The sequence below is a fragment of the Narcine bancroftii genome, chromosome 8 (assembly GCF_036971445.1).
Source record: "Narcine bancroftii isolate sNarBan1 chromosome 8, sNarBan1.hap1, whole genome shotgun sequence".
Taxonomy (NCBI): domain Eukaryota; kingdom Metazoa; phylum Chordata; class Chondrichthyes; order Torpediniformes; family Narcinidae; genus Narcine; species Narcine bancroftii.
In genome coordinates, this window is record NC_091476.1 from 38,202,415 (window position 1) to 38,220,220 (window position 17,806).

At 42.1% G+C, this 17,806-nt stretch overlaps 1 protein-coding gene across 6 annotated transcripts in view; it reads right to left on the reverse strand.

Annotated features, from left to right (window-relative positions):
* LOC138740600 (mitogen-activated protein kinase kinase kinase kinase 4) overlaps positions 1–17,806 on the reverse strand; it is a 270,004-nt gene that overhangs the window by 75,400 nt on the left and 176,798 nt on the right. For 4 of the 6 annotated variants that reach the window (XM_069893467.1, XM_069893468.1, XM_069893465.1 and 1 more), the window contains 4 exons: positions 17,570–17,685; positions 8,746–8,837; positions 6,305–6,456; positions 3,718–3,817 (listed from right to left, as the gene is read on the reverse strand). In XM_069893467.1, coding sequence (XP_069749568.1) covers positions 3,718–3,817; positions 6,305–6,456; positions 8,746–8,837; positions 17,570–17,685 — 460 coding nt within the window. The remainder of the gene's footprint in view (positions 1–3,717; positions 3,818–6,304; positions 6,457–8,745; positions 8,838–17,569; positions 17,686–17,806) is intronic. The other 2 variants (XM_069893469.1, XM_069893466.1) reach the window with 1 other exon arrangement.

The following is a 17,806-nucleotide window of genomic DNA, read 5'->3' on the forward strand; positions in this document are numbered from 1 at the left end:
TGTTATTATCCTCTACGTGAGCTTTCATCTTGCAGTGGGTTGCAACCGCTCATAGCACGAGGGTCAATGGCAAACAATCAATTGCCTAGGATGCTGCCCGAGCTCCTAATTTCCCCTCACATTTATACAGACTTTTCTGCTGGATATTCTTTAAGATGCAATATTTTGCTGTAATCTCTGGAACTCCAATTCGAAATTCTAACCTCTCTATTTCTCAACCCTGCTGAGATCTCATTTCTTTGACTAGTCAGTTGCCTGTCCAATAACCTCCTTGTGCGATGTGCAAAACTGCTGGGGAAATGCAGGTCATGCAGCAAACAGAGGAAGTAAAAGGCTGTGGATGTTTCGGTCCTGGGTTCTTCATCAGGAATGTGGACAGACAGACAGCTACCTGAATAATAAAGTGGGGGGGGGGGGGGGGAAGAGAAGGAGAGGAGCACAATCTAACAGATAAGAGGTAATAGATGGATACAGATGAGAGGGGTAAAAGAGAAAGAAAGTGAGAAGAGATTGTGGAAGAGGGCAGAGGGCTAAGAAAGATCTCTTAGCTGAAGGGTGGTAAACCGGAGGAAGGGGTTGGGGAAGAGAGAGACCATGGAGGGGATTAACAATAATTCGAGGTCAATAATGATGCAGTCGAGTTGGAGAATGCTGAGATGGAATACATTTCTCCAATTTGCAGATGGTCTCAAATTGGCAGTACATGAGGCCATCTACAGACATGTCAGTGCAGCAATGGGGTATTGGAAATAAAATGGATGGCCACTGGGAGGTCCTTGCTGTTTCAGTGGACAAAGCGAAGGTGTTCAATGAAATGATCTCTCAATCAGTGTCCACTCTCCCCGATGTACAGAAGGCATATTGGGTGTACTGGCAACAGTAAATGACCCCTGCAGATTGACAGGTAGTGTTGCTTCACTTGGAAGGACTGTTTGGGGCCCCGAACGGTAGTGAGATAGAAAGTGTGGGTACAAGTGTAGCAAGGGGGCAATTAGTGTGGAGGGATAAGTAGATCAGGGTGTCAAGGAGCGAGTGGTCCCAGTGGAAAGTGGAGAGGGAAAGAAAAGTAACCATCAGGGGAAGATGTGTCTGGTGGTGGAATCAATTTGTAGATGGTGGATATTGTGAAAAATAAAATGTTAGATGTGGAGGCTGGTGAGGTTGTTGGTGAAGAAAAGGGGATTCCTGTCATTGTTATGTCTCGGGGAGAAGGAACCAGGGCAGGTGTGCGGGAAATAGGGGAGACACGGGTGAGGGCTGAATTAATGGCAGTAGAGGGGAAGCCACGTTTTTAAGTTGCATGAAAGATGAGAAGCACGATAAGAACAAAAGAGAAGCGTGGAGCTTGGAGAATGAAATTTAGCAGGGTACTGGTGCACAGGAAATGGGAAAAGTATGTCTGGGTGAAGTGTAAACAGGAAGAGTCAAACAAAATCTGGAATAGCAGAAGTAGATATTAAAAATTAACACAAAGCTAGAAAAGAAAGATACAAAGCAAGGATGGTCAGTTATCTGATAGGTCTGAACAGTGTTGAGTTTGGAAGGCTGTAATTTGCCACTTCGCAAGAGAAGGTGCTTTTCCTTGAGTTTTTATGGCACTTCATTTGAACAGAAGACCAAAGGAACTAAGTCAGTATGAGAGTGGGATGGAGAAGTGTCATCAGAAAATGGAAGCTCAGCATCATCTGATTTACATTTGGTGCAAGACCAAAAACATAGGAGCAGAAAAAGGATATTCAGCCCATCGTCTGCCCAGCCATTTAATCATGGGCTAATCTATTTTCCCATTCAGCTCCACTGCCCGGCCTTCTCCTTATAACCTTTGGTGGCTCGGCTAATCAACCACCTATCAATTTCTGCCATAAATATTCCAAATGTCTTGGACTTCACAACCTCCTGCGGCAAAAGATTTCACAGATTTACCAACCTCTGTTCTCAACCTACACCCTTCAATCCTAAAGTTGTGCCCTCTTGTCCTAGACTCTTCCACGATGAGAAACAACCTTCCTACATCTACGCTATCCATGCTTTTCGACATTCAAAATATTTCAATGAGAAATCCCCCCTCCTTCTTCTAAATTCCAACAAATGCAGACCAAGAGCTGTCAAATGCTCCTCATGTGATAACTCTTTCATTCCTGGAATCATCCTAGTGAACCTCCCTTGAACCTTCTCCAACATTAGCACATCTTTTCTTAAAGGAGGAACCCAAAACTTCTCACAATACTCCAGGTGAGGTCTCATCAGTGCTTTATAAGGCCTCAATATCACATCCCTGCTCTTATATTCTATTCCTCTGGAAATGAATGCCAGCATTGCATTTGCCTTCTTCACCACCATCTCAACATGGAAGTTAATCTTCAGGCTATTCTGCATGAGGACTCTCAGGTCCCTTTGCATCGTGGCATTTTCAATTTTTCTCCCATTAAAAAATAGTCTGCCCATTTATTTAAACTACTCAACACTTTCCAAAATTATATTTCATCTGCCCATTTTCCTAATCTGTCAGTTCTTCTGCAGCCTCCATGTTTCCTCTACACCATCTCCTGCTCCACTGACTTTTGTATCATCTTTCTCCCTAGTGAAAAGAAGATCCACATCACAAGCAATGAACTAGAAGTGGCAAGTGAGATGCTACTTCAATGGGCAGAAATGTGTATGTCCCTGGACAATGGCACGGGAGAAGGTCCCCATGACACCATTTTACTGAGAGGACCAGCACTCAAACAACACTCTGTGATCTGTGACCTCTGATAGCATCAACAGCCCACAATTTACTTAATTCTCTTGGGAAAAGGAGGGTGAAGAGTGACGTAATCTGGGTCTTAAAATTATGAGAATAATGATTTTGGGAAATTGATGTGGTTGATGTCAATTCACACCACCAACTGTCCCACATCCTATTTCAGTCTTCCCTCCTGCCCATTGACTCAACTCCAATTTTTTTTTATCATGAACAGAAGTATCAATGAAGTTGATGAAACAAAACAATAATCTTTCCTATGGATTTGGTGCTGAGGAGTTAATCCACAATTTGTGGAGACTGTGGGATAAGGACCATAGAAAATAAAAGCAGGAGAAGGTTATTCATCTCTTTGAGCTTAAACTTCTGTTCAATAGTCATGGCCAATCATAGGACTTCAGTATCCCATTCCTGGTTTCTCTCCAGACCCATTGGTCTCTTCAGCCCATTTGATTATATCTAATGACCTGGTCTCAACAACCTTCTGTGGCAGGGAGTTCCACAACTCTCCAACTGAAGAGGTCTCTTCTCATCTCAGTCCCAAATGGATTCTGCAGAGCCTTCCTTTAAGATCACCTGCTCAGCACTTGTGGCAAAAGAAATAAAGTCAATGTTTAACCTCAGTGTCCTTTCCTCAGATCGGTCAACAACCATCAAACATAATGACCTGAAACATTAACTCCATTTCTTTCCACAGATGTGGAATGCTTCTGGTATTTTCTGTTTTATTTCAGATTTCCAGCATCTGCTTTTGCATTGATATTCTTGAGCTTGATCAAAAGTGCATAAAATTAACTTTTTTTCACAATAAACAGTGTGGAAAATAATAGGATAACAAATACACTTTGATCATTAAACTTGGCCAGTGAGAAACTTCTCAGACATCCTGCAATTTATCTCTAATTAGACCAGAGACTATATCAACAAGCTCTTTTTCTCCCTATACGCCTTGTACAATACAAGATAATTAATACCTGCTCTTCATTCAAGGTGTTGTGTGGCTGCAGCTCGATCCCATCTGGAACCTTTGTGCTGGGGCATTGCATGTCACTGATGCCTGAATTGGCAGGTTGCCTGCGATGAAAGACGAGAATTTTAAATTCCTTTCTTGGGATTCAGGTGTTACCCATATGGTCAGAAGTTATTGCTCATCAGCAAGGCCTCTTGAAATGGTGAGTTGCAGTCCTTCTGGTGAACTCCTACAATGCTGTGAGGGAGGGAAATCTAGGATTTAAATTCAGCACCTTTAAAGGGCTTTTATTTCCAAGGAGGGAGAGCTCTGGGTGGTAGGGGGTTCTGTCACCCTTGACCTTCTCGGTGGTCACAAATTAGATCCCATCCTGCATTGCCGGGTATAATTATCCAGTCACATTGTTAGAGCAATTTCACCCCAAGGCTTCAGTGGATCACTATCATCTTCTCGAAGGGTAACAAATCCTGGCATGTCCGATGGCTCCCTCATTTTGGCCACAGACACACAGAATCACCCGCTCTAATAGTGACAGCATTGGAGTTCTACCAGAGTCAATCATGGCTGTGAGCTCAGGGACTGCAGCCCTGGTTGAATGTTGAAAAAGCTCCAGTTTGAAGAGCTTCATGTTATACTTGAGGATAGGAGGCTCTTGATTAGCAAGGGTGGCAAAGATTATGTGGGGAAGGCGGGAGAATGGGGTTGAGAAGAAAAATACCATTAGCCGTGATTTGAATGGCAGAGCAGACTTGATGGGCTGAATGGCCAAATTCTGCTCCTATTTCTTATACTTGTTATCGCTGCTCCTGCATTAAATTGGACTCAAAGTGTTCATCATTTCCGTCTGTCTACTTGTTTCCTCCTGTGAGTTGGCTGCATCCACAGCTCGTGATATAGTGCGGCCCACTTTATCAGTCAAAGCCTTCTGCTGATCCCCAAATGAGTTCATGTGCAAATCTTTCCTCCATTTCAATACAGCGACATATCCAAACTCTACGGGGCAATCATCAAAGGGTTCACATGAATTCTGTCTCCAGTGGGAATTCCTGCCCGTTCCTGGGGAATATCAATTTCAGATCACGAGTGCACTGAATTTTAAATTTTCAAGGTTTCTTTTATTGTCATGTAATATATTAAAACTGCAACATACTGTACATGATGCACTTTAACTTTTGCCTGCCATAGGCAGACAAAGAGTTGCCATTAGAGTGGCCCCGGTGCCCCTGATAGAATGAGAAAAAGAGAGTCCCTTCAGTCACTGAGTGTCCGTGGATTCGCTTCCAGCGTTCTCACGGCCTCTGCTGCTGTACAGACCCCAGTTCACTTCATCCACAACCCGATTCAAACCTCTTACAATATCAGAAGGGTTTCAGTGCTCGAGGCCCTTCGGGTGCCCTCCTTGCTCTCAGCACCCTCTTGAATCCCAGAATCTGAGGTCAATGTTACAATCAAATCAGTCCAGATCTGATTATTTGATAGTCCCCTGCTCATGGGGCCAATTGGGACATTAACATATTTTCATCAGGATTTTAAAAAAAAACTTTCTGACTCACTTTTGGACATTAAAAATATATAGAAAGAAAGATTTGGCCAGTCCTTATCACTTGTACCTTTCAAAAGGCTACCAAATGAATTACATTTTTGTTTACCTTTCTGAATCCTACCACAATACAGTTCACCTTCCTGACTAAGAACTGCAGCGAATTTTATACCACACACTTTAGGAAGATTGACTGGAATGTTTCCAGAATGAGAGAGCTCAGCTGTAAGATCAGATCTTGTTCTTCTTAATGCAAGGTTAAGAGAAGATTTAATAGCATCGTACTACATGACAGGATTTCTAGTGGCAATTTTTTTTTACACTGAGTGAATGTAATTCGGCTTTCCCTGCCTGCAAAGGTGGCAGTAACTCAAGCCTTTGAATTGGAATTACATAAGAGTTAGGTAGGTTCTTGAGGATAAATAATTTGCAAAATCATGTCGATTGGGACTGAATGGATTGGTTTTCAAATAGCCAGCATAGATTTGATGGGTTGAATGGCCTGCGATGTAACAACTCACTGATTCTACACATATAGAATGCTACAAGACAGTGCTGATGTTTAAAGAAGAAAGTGGTCTTTTAAAAAAAATCTCGGATGATGTGAAAGTTCTCCAATATTGTTGAGATTCCATTTAAAGTAAAACCACAGAAATGCTTGAGGAACTCAGCTGGTCTCGCAGTGTCCAGAGGAGATGATGATATATAACTGACATTTTGGGCCCGAACCCTTCCTTCAAGGTTGAGTAAGGGGTTCCTCCAGCATTTTGTGTTTTTACTATAATCACAGTGTCTGCAGACTTTGTTTTTCCACTTTAAGGACTGGAAAAGGGATGAGACTCAACAGACAAAATGATAATGGATGGTTGTTTCTGTCAGTTTAAATCTGGAGTGAGTGCCTCATTTGAGAATGTCATGTTGTGCAAACTGGCACTCATTCAGTTCAGAACGACAGCAACAACTTTCAGGACCTATGGTTTGGCTTGCACCCTTATCTTTTGAACTCAAGAGCTAATTTTTTACCAGTAAATGCCTTGTTCAATTGACATACCTGTATCTGCCTTGCAAAGGCTCAATTTTGGTGTGGTTCAGCTCATCATCTTCATCAGTACTGCCAACTTCATCACTTGATGAGGAGTAATCTGTTACAGTGAAAAAGGGTGTGGAGCCAATCTTTCCTCTGCCAGGTGTGATGACCTCCTGCTAATTCACAAACATATTGCATCAGCTCAACTCAAAGAAATCTCCGCAGCTTCAAGCTCAGAGCCAGTTCCGTGTGACCAGCTCATTCTCACTTGGAAACTCAAATCTCTACAGATCAGCTCCTACCCAAATAACAATCCATTATTGTTTCTTGTGGACAGAGCACAAGTTGGAGGGTGTTCTGGAAGTCAACCCTTCCGTTCTACACCCTGCACATAATTACATCAAGCCTCCTGTTTAGCAAGCTCTCTGAACTTCCTCTAAGACCATTCAATCCATCTGCCTCTTTCAGGAACAATATTCTCCGGCCCATTCATTATTGCTTTATGGATTCTTTATCCTCAAGAGAAGATCTAATTCTTAACTAATACATTTTTGCAGATTAGAAGCTTCTTGCTTGCCAAGCAGCCTGAACTTCCATCTTTCTGTTGTCCTACTATTCCCATCTCATTCCGCCTTTCATTTATTTCACCCTTATCAGCCCACTTTATTGTCAATGTCCAGCATCATTGTTCTTTTTAACAATGAACCCTTCCTGCCCTATGCATCCCACACATTCCCTTCCCTCTTTCCATCTATTTACCCCAATCCAACATTCTTTCCCCTTATTCCATGGTTAGAAATGATCCCGGCGATCCTGATGGAGTTCATTGACTCTGAAACATTGAATGATACTCCACAGGCACAGGGCCTTCAGCTCATGTTTCTGTGCTGAACAAGACACCCAAAATAAACTCAACTCCTTTGCTATCATTTGATATATATTCCCCCATTCCTGATATATTCATGTGTCTATCTGGAATCTCCTTAAACACTGGAATTTCACGATTATCCCAACAGCCTCTTCTGGCACCTGTCACTCACTGTTTAAAAACTTGCTCCACATATTTCCTTTAAACCCTCTCTCTTCAACTTCAACATGTGTCCCCTAGTATCTTGGGGGAATGATTCTGACTGTCCATCTTATCAATGTCTCTCATGATTTTATAAACTTCTTTCAAGTCTCCCCTCAGCACCCTACGATCCCGAGAAAATAACCCAAGTTTGTCTACCTCTCTAATCCAGGCAACATCCTAGTAAACCTCTTCTGTACCCTTTCCAAAGCCTCCACATCCATCCTGTAATAGTCCACAACTCCAGCCTAACCAAAGTTTTATACAACTGCAACATGATTTCCTTACATTTAAACTTAATGCCCTGCCAAATGAAAGCAATTATCCCGTATTTATTTACCATCCCATTTACCAATGTGACCACTTTCAAGGACTTACGGACTTAAACCTCCAGATCCCACTGCACATCTGTTAACCTTCCCCTTATATTTGACCATCCTAAGTGCAATAGCTTATATTGGTCCCGATATAACCTTCTCCATACACTTCAAGTTTCTAACATTTATTCTTTATTGCCAGTCAACCAATCAAGATCCTTGGAGCCATCTCTGAGATTGGTTAGCAGTGCCACAATCTGATGGTCTGAGCTCGCTGCTGTGAAAGAGAGAAAACTTTTCCATCCACTTCAACAAATGCAGGTAGTGAGGACCTTCCACCATCAGGAGAAAAATGAAAGGTTACTGGAGAAAACACGTCAGCCTGAAAAGAAATGACTTAGATTTTTATATCTTTCAAGATATCCCAAAGGGGTTTACAGCCAATAAAGTGCTTTTAACATGTTTATGGAGGAAACATAATGATCAATTGGTCCACAGCAAGTTTAAATTTAAATTTTTTTACAACATAGTGGAAGCCAATTCCAACCAATTCCACCAAATTACGCCCAAATTATCCTGCAACTCCATCCATTTTGGAGGTTAGGAGGTAACTGGAGCACCCCAAGGAAACCCATGCAGACACGGGGAGAACATACAGACGCTTGACAGACAGTGCCGGATTTGAACCTGCGTCCCTGGTGGTGTAGAAGCATCACGCTAACTGCTATGCTAACCATGCTATTAGATTTATATAGTGCTGCAGCATGGAAACAGGCTCTTTGGCCCAACTTGTCCATGATGTCCAAACAGGTCCTATTTGCTTGCCACATCCCACAACATCAGAGATATTGTGATTATTGGAATGGTGCAACAAATGTGAGGAGCTGAGTGGGTTCTATCTGTCTCAGCCCCAAGATTAGAGTTAGAATCTTATGATCCAGAGAATAAATGGTGAGGAAATGTCTCTTGATTTTTACAAGATACCAAGTTCCAGTGTTATTCTTTGCACAAGGCTGAGGAACTGATCAGATGAAGGAACATGCAATTCTGGGCTGAATGCTTTCAATATAGAAACTCACCAGGCGATGTCCAGACATGGAAAAACTCCTTTTCTCTTCACACTTCCTACTTTGTTGCTGGTAATTTGGAGCAGATACACTTCGAACGGATGCTGGAGGAAAGGAACGGAGTCAATGCAAAGATCTGTGCGGCGTTTCGCCAGCTAAGCGGCAGAAAAAAAATTTAGTAATTTGAGCACAGCTATTCAGTCAAGCACAGAGGGGAAGGTGTACCTGCACAGACACTCCAGTGTGACTGACATTTCAGTCTGATCTGCTTCCAAAATAGGACAGGTCAAAAGTAACATGCACCAAACCTTAATGACCATCAGTTCCAGCATTTACTATGCCACAGGACTTTACATTAGAGTGAATGGAACAGTAATGCAATTACTTTACATGGAGCCATCAGCATTTTGTGGAAACAGGATCCCTGCTGCTGTACAGATTGCTGAAGAAACTAAGTGCATCGGCAACATATGAAAACCTTGGTGCCAAGTAACTGCATGACATAAAATGTGTAACCATGGAAACAAGGCCAACAAGTGTGTTTCATAATCTGTGTTCCTTTTAAAGTCAGTTAAGAACAATTAAGTTAGCTTTTGATTCCCTGACACCTTTTCATTTTTGTTTCGCCTATGGAATATCTTACATTGAGGGTGGGAAATGCAGCAAAATTGGGAGAATTGTCTTCATATGTTTTGGACTAGTTAGTGAGTTTAATTATTTTGATCACCAGAGCTTTAAAATTGAAGCACAAGATGCAAAAAGTAAACGCTTCATCATCATTCACTTGCAAATTTCTTCCCTGACATTCTATGTGGTCACTTACTCATTTATTTTCCAAAAGCTACAGCCACCATTGAAGTGGGAAGAGTTCAGTCATGCCCAATAAAACTTGAAAACAAGGATCCCAATAATTGACAAGCCTTGTTTCTTTTAATAACACAGATGTGGTATCAAGATCATGAAAGCCTGGCCAACATTTATTGAAGATGCTTGAGAGACTGCAGATGTTGGAATCTGGAGAAACTCTATTTGAGCAAGATCAGTGACAGAAGAGGAATGGCCAATGTTTCACTCTTGATGGAGGGTTCTGGCCCAAAAAGTTGACTATTCTTTTTCTCCTTCTTATTCAGGAATCTGATGGCAGTGTTCCTGTTGAATTCTGGTTTTTAGACTCCTGTACCTTTTTCCCTGATGGTAGCATAGTGAAGAGGATGTGGCCTGGGTGGTGGAGGCCTTTGAGGATAGAGGCTGCTTTTTTAAGATGCCATCTCATGTAGTTGTCCTCGATGGAGTGTCGTCTGGTGCCTGTGATGTTTCAGACTATGGTAACAACCCTCTGGAGTTTATTCTTGTCCAGAGAGTTGGTGCCTCCATACCAAGCAATCAGCCAGAAAGCTATTCATGGTACAACTGTAGAAGTTTTCGAGAGCTTTCGGTGACATACCATATCTTCTCAGACACCACACAAAATAAAGCCATTGGCTAGCCTTCTTTGTGATTATAGCAACATGGAAGTTCCAGGACAGATCTTGGCAGATGTTGACACCTAGGAATTTGAAGTTCCTGACCCTCTCCACTACTTAGCTCTTGAAGAGGACTGGGTCATGTTCCCCTGACTTCCTTCAGAAGTCCACAATCATCTCCTTGGTTTTGCTAATGTTGAGTGCAAGGTTATTGTCGTTACACCATTCACCAAATCACACTGTTGTGGGACTTGAACCACATGTAGACATGACAACGTAACAAAAAATAAGCAAATGTCCTTCTCCAAAGGATATTCATCAACATTTATCAATCAATTGAGTTTTTATAGCAACCTAGTGGCTTTAAAGTCACAATGAGAGAAAAAATGCTTTTCAGTTATCCATTAGGTTGAAAGAGGACAGGATTTCACGTGCTGAAACTGACTGTTAAGTCAGTGGAGTGATCATTGCCTTGGCTAATGGAGGTGATGCATTTTGGAAGGTCAAACTTGAAGCCTGAGTAACATTATGGAAGAACAGAGGGACCTTGGTGTTCAAATCCATACATGTCTCAAGGTTGCTGTGCAGACTGAAAGGATAATTAAGAAGGTTAATGGGATGCCAGGCTTCATTAGTTGGGGAATTAAGTTCAAGAGTTGAGAAGTCACGCTGCAGCTCTACAAATCTTTGGTGAGACCACACTTAGAATATTATTTTCAGCTCTGGTTATCTCATTATAGGAAGGATGTGGAAGCTATGGAGAGGCTGCAGAGGAGATTACGCAGGATGTTGCCCAGATTAGAAAATAAGTCTTCTGATGCAAGGTTCCCAGAGATAGGGCTTTTCTCTTTGGAGCAAGGAAGGATGAGATGTGACTTGATAGTGGTCTACAAGATTCTGAGAGGCATGGATAAGGTGGATAGCCAGCACCTTTTTCCCATGGTAGGAGTAGTAAACACCAGGGTACATCTGTACAAAGTGAAGGGAGGAAAGTTTAAGGGAACCATCAGGGTAAGCTTTTTTTCAAACTCAGAGTTGCAGGTGCCTGAAATGCATGGTCAGGGGTGGTGGTGGAGGCTGGAAGGTCAGGGGCATTTAAGAGACTCTTAGACACATGGATGAAAGAAATATTGAGGCTTACAAGCTAGGAAGGGGCTTGTTTTTTTCTAGGAGGAATATATTGATCAGCACAATGTCGAGGGCTGAAGAGCCTGTTCTGTGCTGCAGTATTCAATGTTCTAAATTCATCTTTAGGTCTCTTTTAAATGTTGCCAGAGAGCTAATGGTAGAAATGAGGTGTCACGGTACAACACAAGTTGGGAAGGCAAGAAATTCTAGTGGAGCCAGCTGGCAGGCCAGGGTGGTGAGGAAGGGGACTTTAGCTTGTAGGGAGAAAGCCAGTATTTTTTTTTGAAGGATCAGGATTTTCACAATATTTCAGGGCACAATTTTTAGCCTTGTAACTCCTTTAAGACTACAAGCTCAGCTCCTTCAACATTGGTACTGAAAAGGCAGAGCATAAGGTTTGCAATCTGGTTGGGCTTCATTTATTTTTACACCAATAATAGCAGTAGGAAGAAGTTCCAACATTTTCTTATGTTTAAGTCATAAGTTTAAAGAATCCATCTCTTTGTTGAGTGAAAAGTTTGATATGGAGCCAAAGTATACATAACTTGACCAGGACAAATGCATATCAGTCACTGGTGAACACTGAGCTGTGAAGAGGCTAGTGGAGAAGCTGTCCTCAACACCCATTTCTCTAACTGGATCCTGGACTTCCTAACGGAAAGACTACAGTATGTCTGGGTCGGTAGCAGAATGCTGAGCATCGTCACCGAAGTTGGCCTCATCAGCAACAACGGTGAGTTGCACAACAGAGAAGAGGTGGAAAATCTCGTGGAATGGTGAGAGGGTAACAACCTGAGTCTCAATGTGGATAAGACAAAGGAGATGATTGTGGATCTCAGGAGGTCTAGGGATGACCACCCTCCACTGCATATTAAAGGCTCAGTAGTGATAGGAGTGGAGACCACCAAGTACCATAGAGTCTAATTAAAAAGTGACCTATCCTTGAATACATAACATCTCATTTGTCAGGAGACACGACAGTGACTAAATTTCCTTAAAAGCATGAGGTGGGCAAGGTTTCTGGTGACCATTCTGTCATCTTTCTACAGGAGCTCCATTGAGAACTTCCTGCCAACCTACATTACAGTGTGGTCCAGTTGCTATGGAGCATCAGATCAGAGGTCAATCCACAGGACCATAAAATTCCTGGGCTTTCCCCCTCCCCATTCCCATTAATAGGATTTACCGGGATTACTGTAAGATACAGAAGTATCAATGCCAGAACCACCAGGCTGAGGAACAGCTTCTTCCTATGGGCACTGAAACTACTGAACGACTGCTAAAACAACTCTATGATTTTATTAATAAAATTTATTTTAATATGTGTACATTAGTGTGTATGTTTGTTGTGTCTGTACATGAGTTTTGCACTGCTCTGCACCATGGACAGGAAAACGCTGTTTCATTGGGTTGTACTGGAACAATCGGATAACAAATAAACTTGAACTTGATTTGGAATGACTCCTGGATCAGCCACATCAAGTCCACATTTATGGATTAACACTGGTTATCCACCAATAGCATTTAAAACAGCAATATTTATTATTTTTTTTCTCTTTGCAGCATCTTCCCTTGGGTTAATTCTACTTAAATTGTTATTAGTATGTTTTACGTACGTGGGAAGCTGCAGTAAGTAAGACCTACCAGCATCTGTACATTGTACTTATGTATATCAAGTCAAGTTTATTGTTATCTGATTGCATAAGTACAACCCCACGAAACAGCGTTCTTCGGTTCTCGGTGCAAAGTACGCAGACACAAATCAGACATAGTACACATACTGACAAACAATACATAGGCAGGACGTATTTATATATACAAATAAATAAAAATATTTTTTTTCAACAATATGAGAGTCTCAGATGGTTACTGTGAGCAGCTCCCTTGATCGTTCAGCATTCTCACTGCCCGTGGGAAGTCATTGTTCCTCAGCCTCGTAGTGCTGGCTCTGATACTCCTGTATCTCCTTCCCCATGGGTCCAGCTGAAAGATGCTATGTGCAGGGTGGAATGGGTCCTCAATGATTTTTTGCACCCTCTTCAGACAATGACATTGATGGGGGTGGGGGGAGGGAGATTCCAGTGATCCTCTCTGCCACTCTTATGGTCCTGTCGATTGGCCTCTGATCTACACGTGTGGCAACCAGACAGGACACTCTTGATAGAGCTCCTGTGAAAGATTGACATGACGGTGGCCAGTAGCCTTGCCCATTTCAGTCTTCTCAGGAAGTGAAGTTGCTATTGCAACTTCCTGACAAGGGATAGATGTTGTGCATCCATGATAGGTCACGAGTCAAGTGAACTCCAAGGAACTTAGTGTTTTCCACTCTCTCTGCTACAAAGCTGTTGATGTGTCGTGGAGGATGGTCATTTCTGGTCCTCCTGAAGTTGATGATTATTTCCTTTGTACATGACAATAAACTCTTCATTCATTCGTTCAAGCAACAAACAAAATCAGTCCTGCTCAATATGGGCTTTGCTTATTATTTCACTTTCCCTGCTGATAACACTTTAGTATTCAAGAAAGTAACAGAATTGGCGCTGGCGCTGTAACAGAGGGGCTTACTGCTTTGTTGTATTGCAGAATAATCCATTGTGAAACCAGCCAGGTCAATCACAGTGAAACAGGATGATTTGACAATAAAGGGAGGTCTCATCATAATGCTTTAGAATTTCATATTAAATTTGAGAGAGGGAGACTAAAGTCTGAGGCTTGGGTCTTCACTGTAGATCATATGTCATTGTGATGGTATGAGGCAATATTGGAGGAAAATAAATTGCAATTTAATGCAACAGTAGTGGACCACAATTAAGATCATATTTCCTATTTCTCAACATAAATATAGAGTATTTCATTGCAACATAAAATCTCAAGTAGAAGACTGCTGTAAAAGGGAGTTAGGAATAGTGTAAACTTGAAAGGGGACATTGCAAAGATTAATCAGAAGATTGGGAAATATTTAGAAATCAACACATGTTGACTTTAAAAAAAACTCTGGGCAGCTAATGTTAAAATATTATCGGGGCACTGAATACATTTGGTTATGCCCATGCAGCAAGACTGGATGGATGTAGCCATTTGAGGGGTTATAATGGATTTCAGATTTATTGTCAGAGTATACATGACATCAATCTAACCGTGAGATTCTTTTCCCCAAGGGCCAAGCAGAATGACCACTTATTGGTAGTGCAAAACAAAACAGTACACATTGATACACAAACAATCAATAAAGTGCAAAAGTAAGAGTCCTTTAATGAGTCCCTGATTATGTTTGTTGTTGAGGGGTTGATGGTGGAATGGTAGCAGCTTCTCCTGAACCTGGTGGTGTGAGATTATAAATATGCTTTTGGGAGATAAATTGGGGCAGGTTTTTTTTAGTGTAGGTCACTAATTCAAAACAGATCTCATTTAAAATACAGGAGCTCTGCTCAAGCCAGACAGGCCGGCTCCAAGAGCCTTTGCAAAAGCTTTGGAGAGTGCCCAAGAGACTTCACTAATGGATTGTTGTTTTGAAAAGCAACAGATGAAAGAACTCGTAGTTCGGAGCCGCAGGCCGTCTGGGAGTGCTGCTTGTTGTTCTAATAGGGTCATGTGTTTTGATTCAAGTAGAGAGGGAGTCAAACAGGCTTTTCTCTGAGACAGAGACAGAGAGACAGAGACAGAGATCAGTTCTGCAGTTTTACAGTCATCAGCAAGAGCTGGGACTGGAACAGGACAAGTTGGCAAGTTTGTGGAAAAAAACTCATTTTGAAGATGGGTTGAGAGTGCATAGTTCAGCCTGGTCAAAGCCCTTGTGGTCCATACAAGAGGAGAGGATTGGCTGCCTAATGTTTACTTGAAATAAGAGAAACAAAAAGGAACTCTATAGTGACCTGAAAGAAAGAGGTTATCATCTGGAAAACACTGATGGGGCAAGTTTCTTCGGCAAGACATGGAAGTGGCTGATTAAAAGGAATCAGGTGTGGGTGTCCAGCAAACAACAAATCTCTCTCTGAAAACAGACAAGAACCTTTCTGAGTGGTAACTATTTATCTTTCAAGCACCAAAGCCTGGTGAACTTCATCTGTGAACAGTGTAAGAATTGCCTGCAACCAGTGAACTTGGAGGAATGAGAAGTGAGATTGGACTGTGAATCAAGGAACCTTTCTAAATTTGCATACACATTACATACACATGTGCTTAGAATTAGAGGGGGGTTAAGTTAGTTAATAGTGAAAAGTTAAAGTGTGATCCTGTTTTCATGCTTAAAGATAATTAAAAGGAACTTTTGTTTAAGTAACCATTTGTCTCAGTGAATATATGTTGCTCCTGGGTTTTGGGGTCCTCTGGGCTCGTAACAGTGGTGCGAGTCTTGTGGCCTCTTTCCTGAAGGCAGCAGCGGGAACAGAGTGGGTGCTGGGTGGTGTGGATCCTTGACGATAGCTGCTGCTCTCCGACGGCAGCATTCCCCACAAATGTTCTCAATGGTGGGAAGGAGTTTGCCTGTGATGTCCTGGGCTGCGCCCACTATCTTTTGCAGGGCTTTATACTCAGAGGTTCTGGTGTCCCCATACCAGACGATGATACAGCAGGTCAGCACACCTTCCACCACACATCTGTAGAAATATGCCAGGGTTTCCAATGTTATGCCAAACCTCTGCAAACCCCTGAGGAAGTAGAGTCTCTAATGTGCTTTCTTCATGATGCCATTGAGGTGTTGGTTCTGGTAAAGATCCCTCCGAGATGGTGATTCCAAAGAACTTAAAATAGGTGGAGCAGGGATAAGATGTGAAATTGGAGGGGTTTTAAAAGAAGGGTGAGAATTCTGAATATGAGCAGATGCCCAATGTGAGGTCAGTGTAGATTTATAGGCCAGCAGTTGAAAGTGCAAATTAGGATTTTGCCTAACTTTAAACATTTGCAGAGAGTAGATTGAGGGAGTGATCCATTGGAATTGTGTAAAAGCTTGGACACAAGGCAGGAAAGGGAGTTCCATGACAGTCACCGGAGGCTACATGAAGAGAGGGTAAAAAGAGGCAGTCAATGTAGCTCTGCTCAGTTGCACAGCAATGAAATGTGCTGCAAGATGAGGGTGTGTTTAAACTTGGTAAAGACTGTGAACGGTAAGAGAAGAATGAAATGGGGTTGATAATGTTCTTCCAATCATCCATGAGTGGCTTTGATGGAAGTACAGGGAGCATCAGTCCGATTTAAGAGAATCAATGAATTCCAGGTAAGATGGGTGTTACAATATGGGACTGTCAACAAAATGGAAATAAACTTGGCCAAGTTACAATAGGCCACAGAAGATGCACTGGGAGTAAAGGGCATTAGTGTGGATAGTTTACACAGGAGCCTACAGATGCTGATATCAAGGGCACAAAACAAACTGTTGGAGGAAATCTGCAGGCCAGGCAGCATGCAGGGAGGGAAATGGGCAGTTGGCCTGTCAGATCAAAATCCTGCTTTAGGACTCAATGGATGGTCTTTGACTTTCAGACTCTTGTGACTTGAGAAAGGCAAGTGAAAACATTAATAAGATCTCAGCTGATGCACTGCCTGCAGATGAAGGCACCATGGCATATTAAAGATATTAGGTCTTCAGAAGAGATTAAATGCAGGTCATAATAATAGTCTCTCACAACACAAAATATCAACATAACTACTTGAAATGTTTAAATTATTTCATCAACATAGAGGAAAATAGAGTTATTTAATGAAAGGATAGAAAATTAAACTATGCTTACAGTGGACACGAGAGCTAACGATCAGCAGCCAGTGGCCATAGGTACAGCATTAAGTGCAGGAGGCTTAGAATATTCTTAACGAGAAGCATTCAAGAGTTGTGAAGTTCACTGTTAATGCATGAGGCAGTAATAATGTCAGTGATTGAAGATTAGATGGTGAACAGATGAGAAATGAAAGGGTATGGGAAGAGGTCACATGGAACAGAACATCATCAGATCAAACTTCCTGTTTTCAAGTCGCAGGTTCCTTGAGTTTTGATGTGGAGATAACTCCATAAGTTTAATTGGAGAACAGCATAATCAAAAGCCTGGGAACTTGTTGGCACACCCAAGAACTTCCCTTTTAAGATATTTCACATTTTAAGTGTGGTACCAAAAAATCTTGAAGAAAAATATAAAGAAAAGACTGCTGGATATAACTCTGTAACTTCCTCTTTGATCACCAAATATAAGCGGCAAGACACACACCTTCTCAAACAAGTTTACAGAGGCAAGCTTATGCCAAGGCTGTGGACTCACCCGATACTGTCCGGGAACTTTGAACTCCTATTTGTGTGCTGTTGTCGCGGGATTTGCCTGTGGCGTGCTTGGCTGGTGGATCCTCCACCCTCTCCCACTGGGGCTGCAGTTCAAAGCTGGCAAAGAGAAACAGAAATAATTGACATTCTGCGAGCCACACACAGCAATCTCTCACCACCGACAGGTAAATTTTGCAAGCTGATTGCCCTCCAAGTAACCATTTTGACTAAACCACTG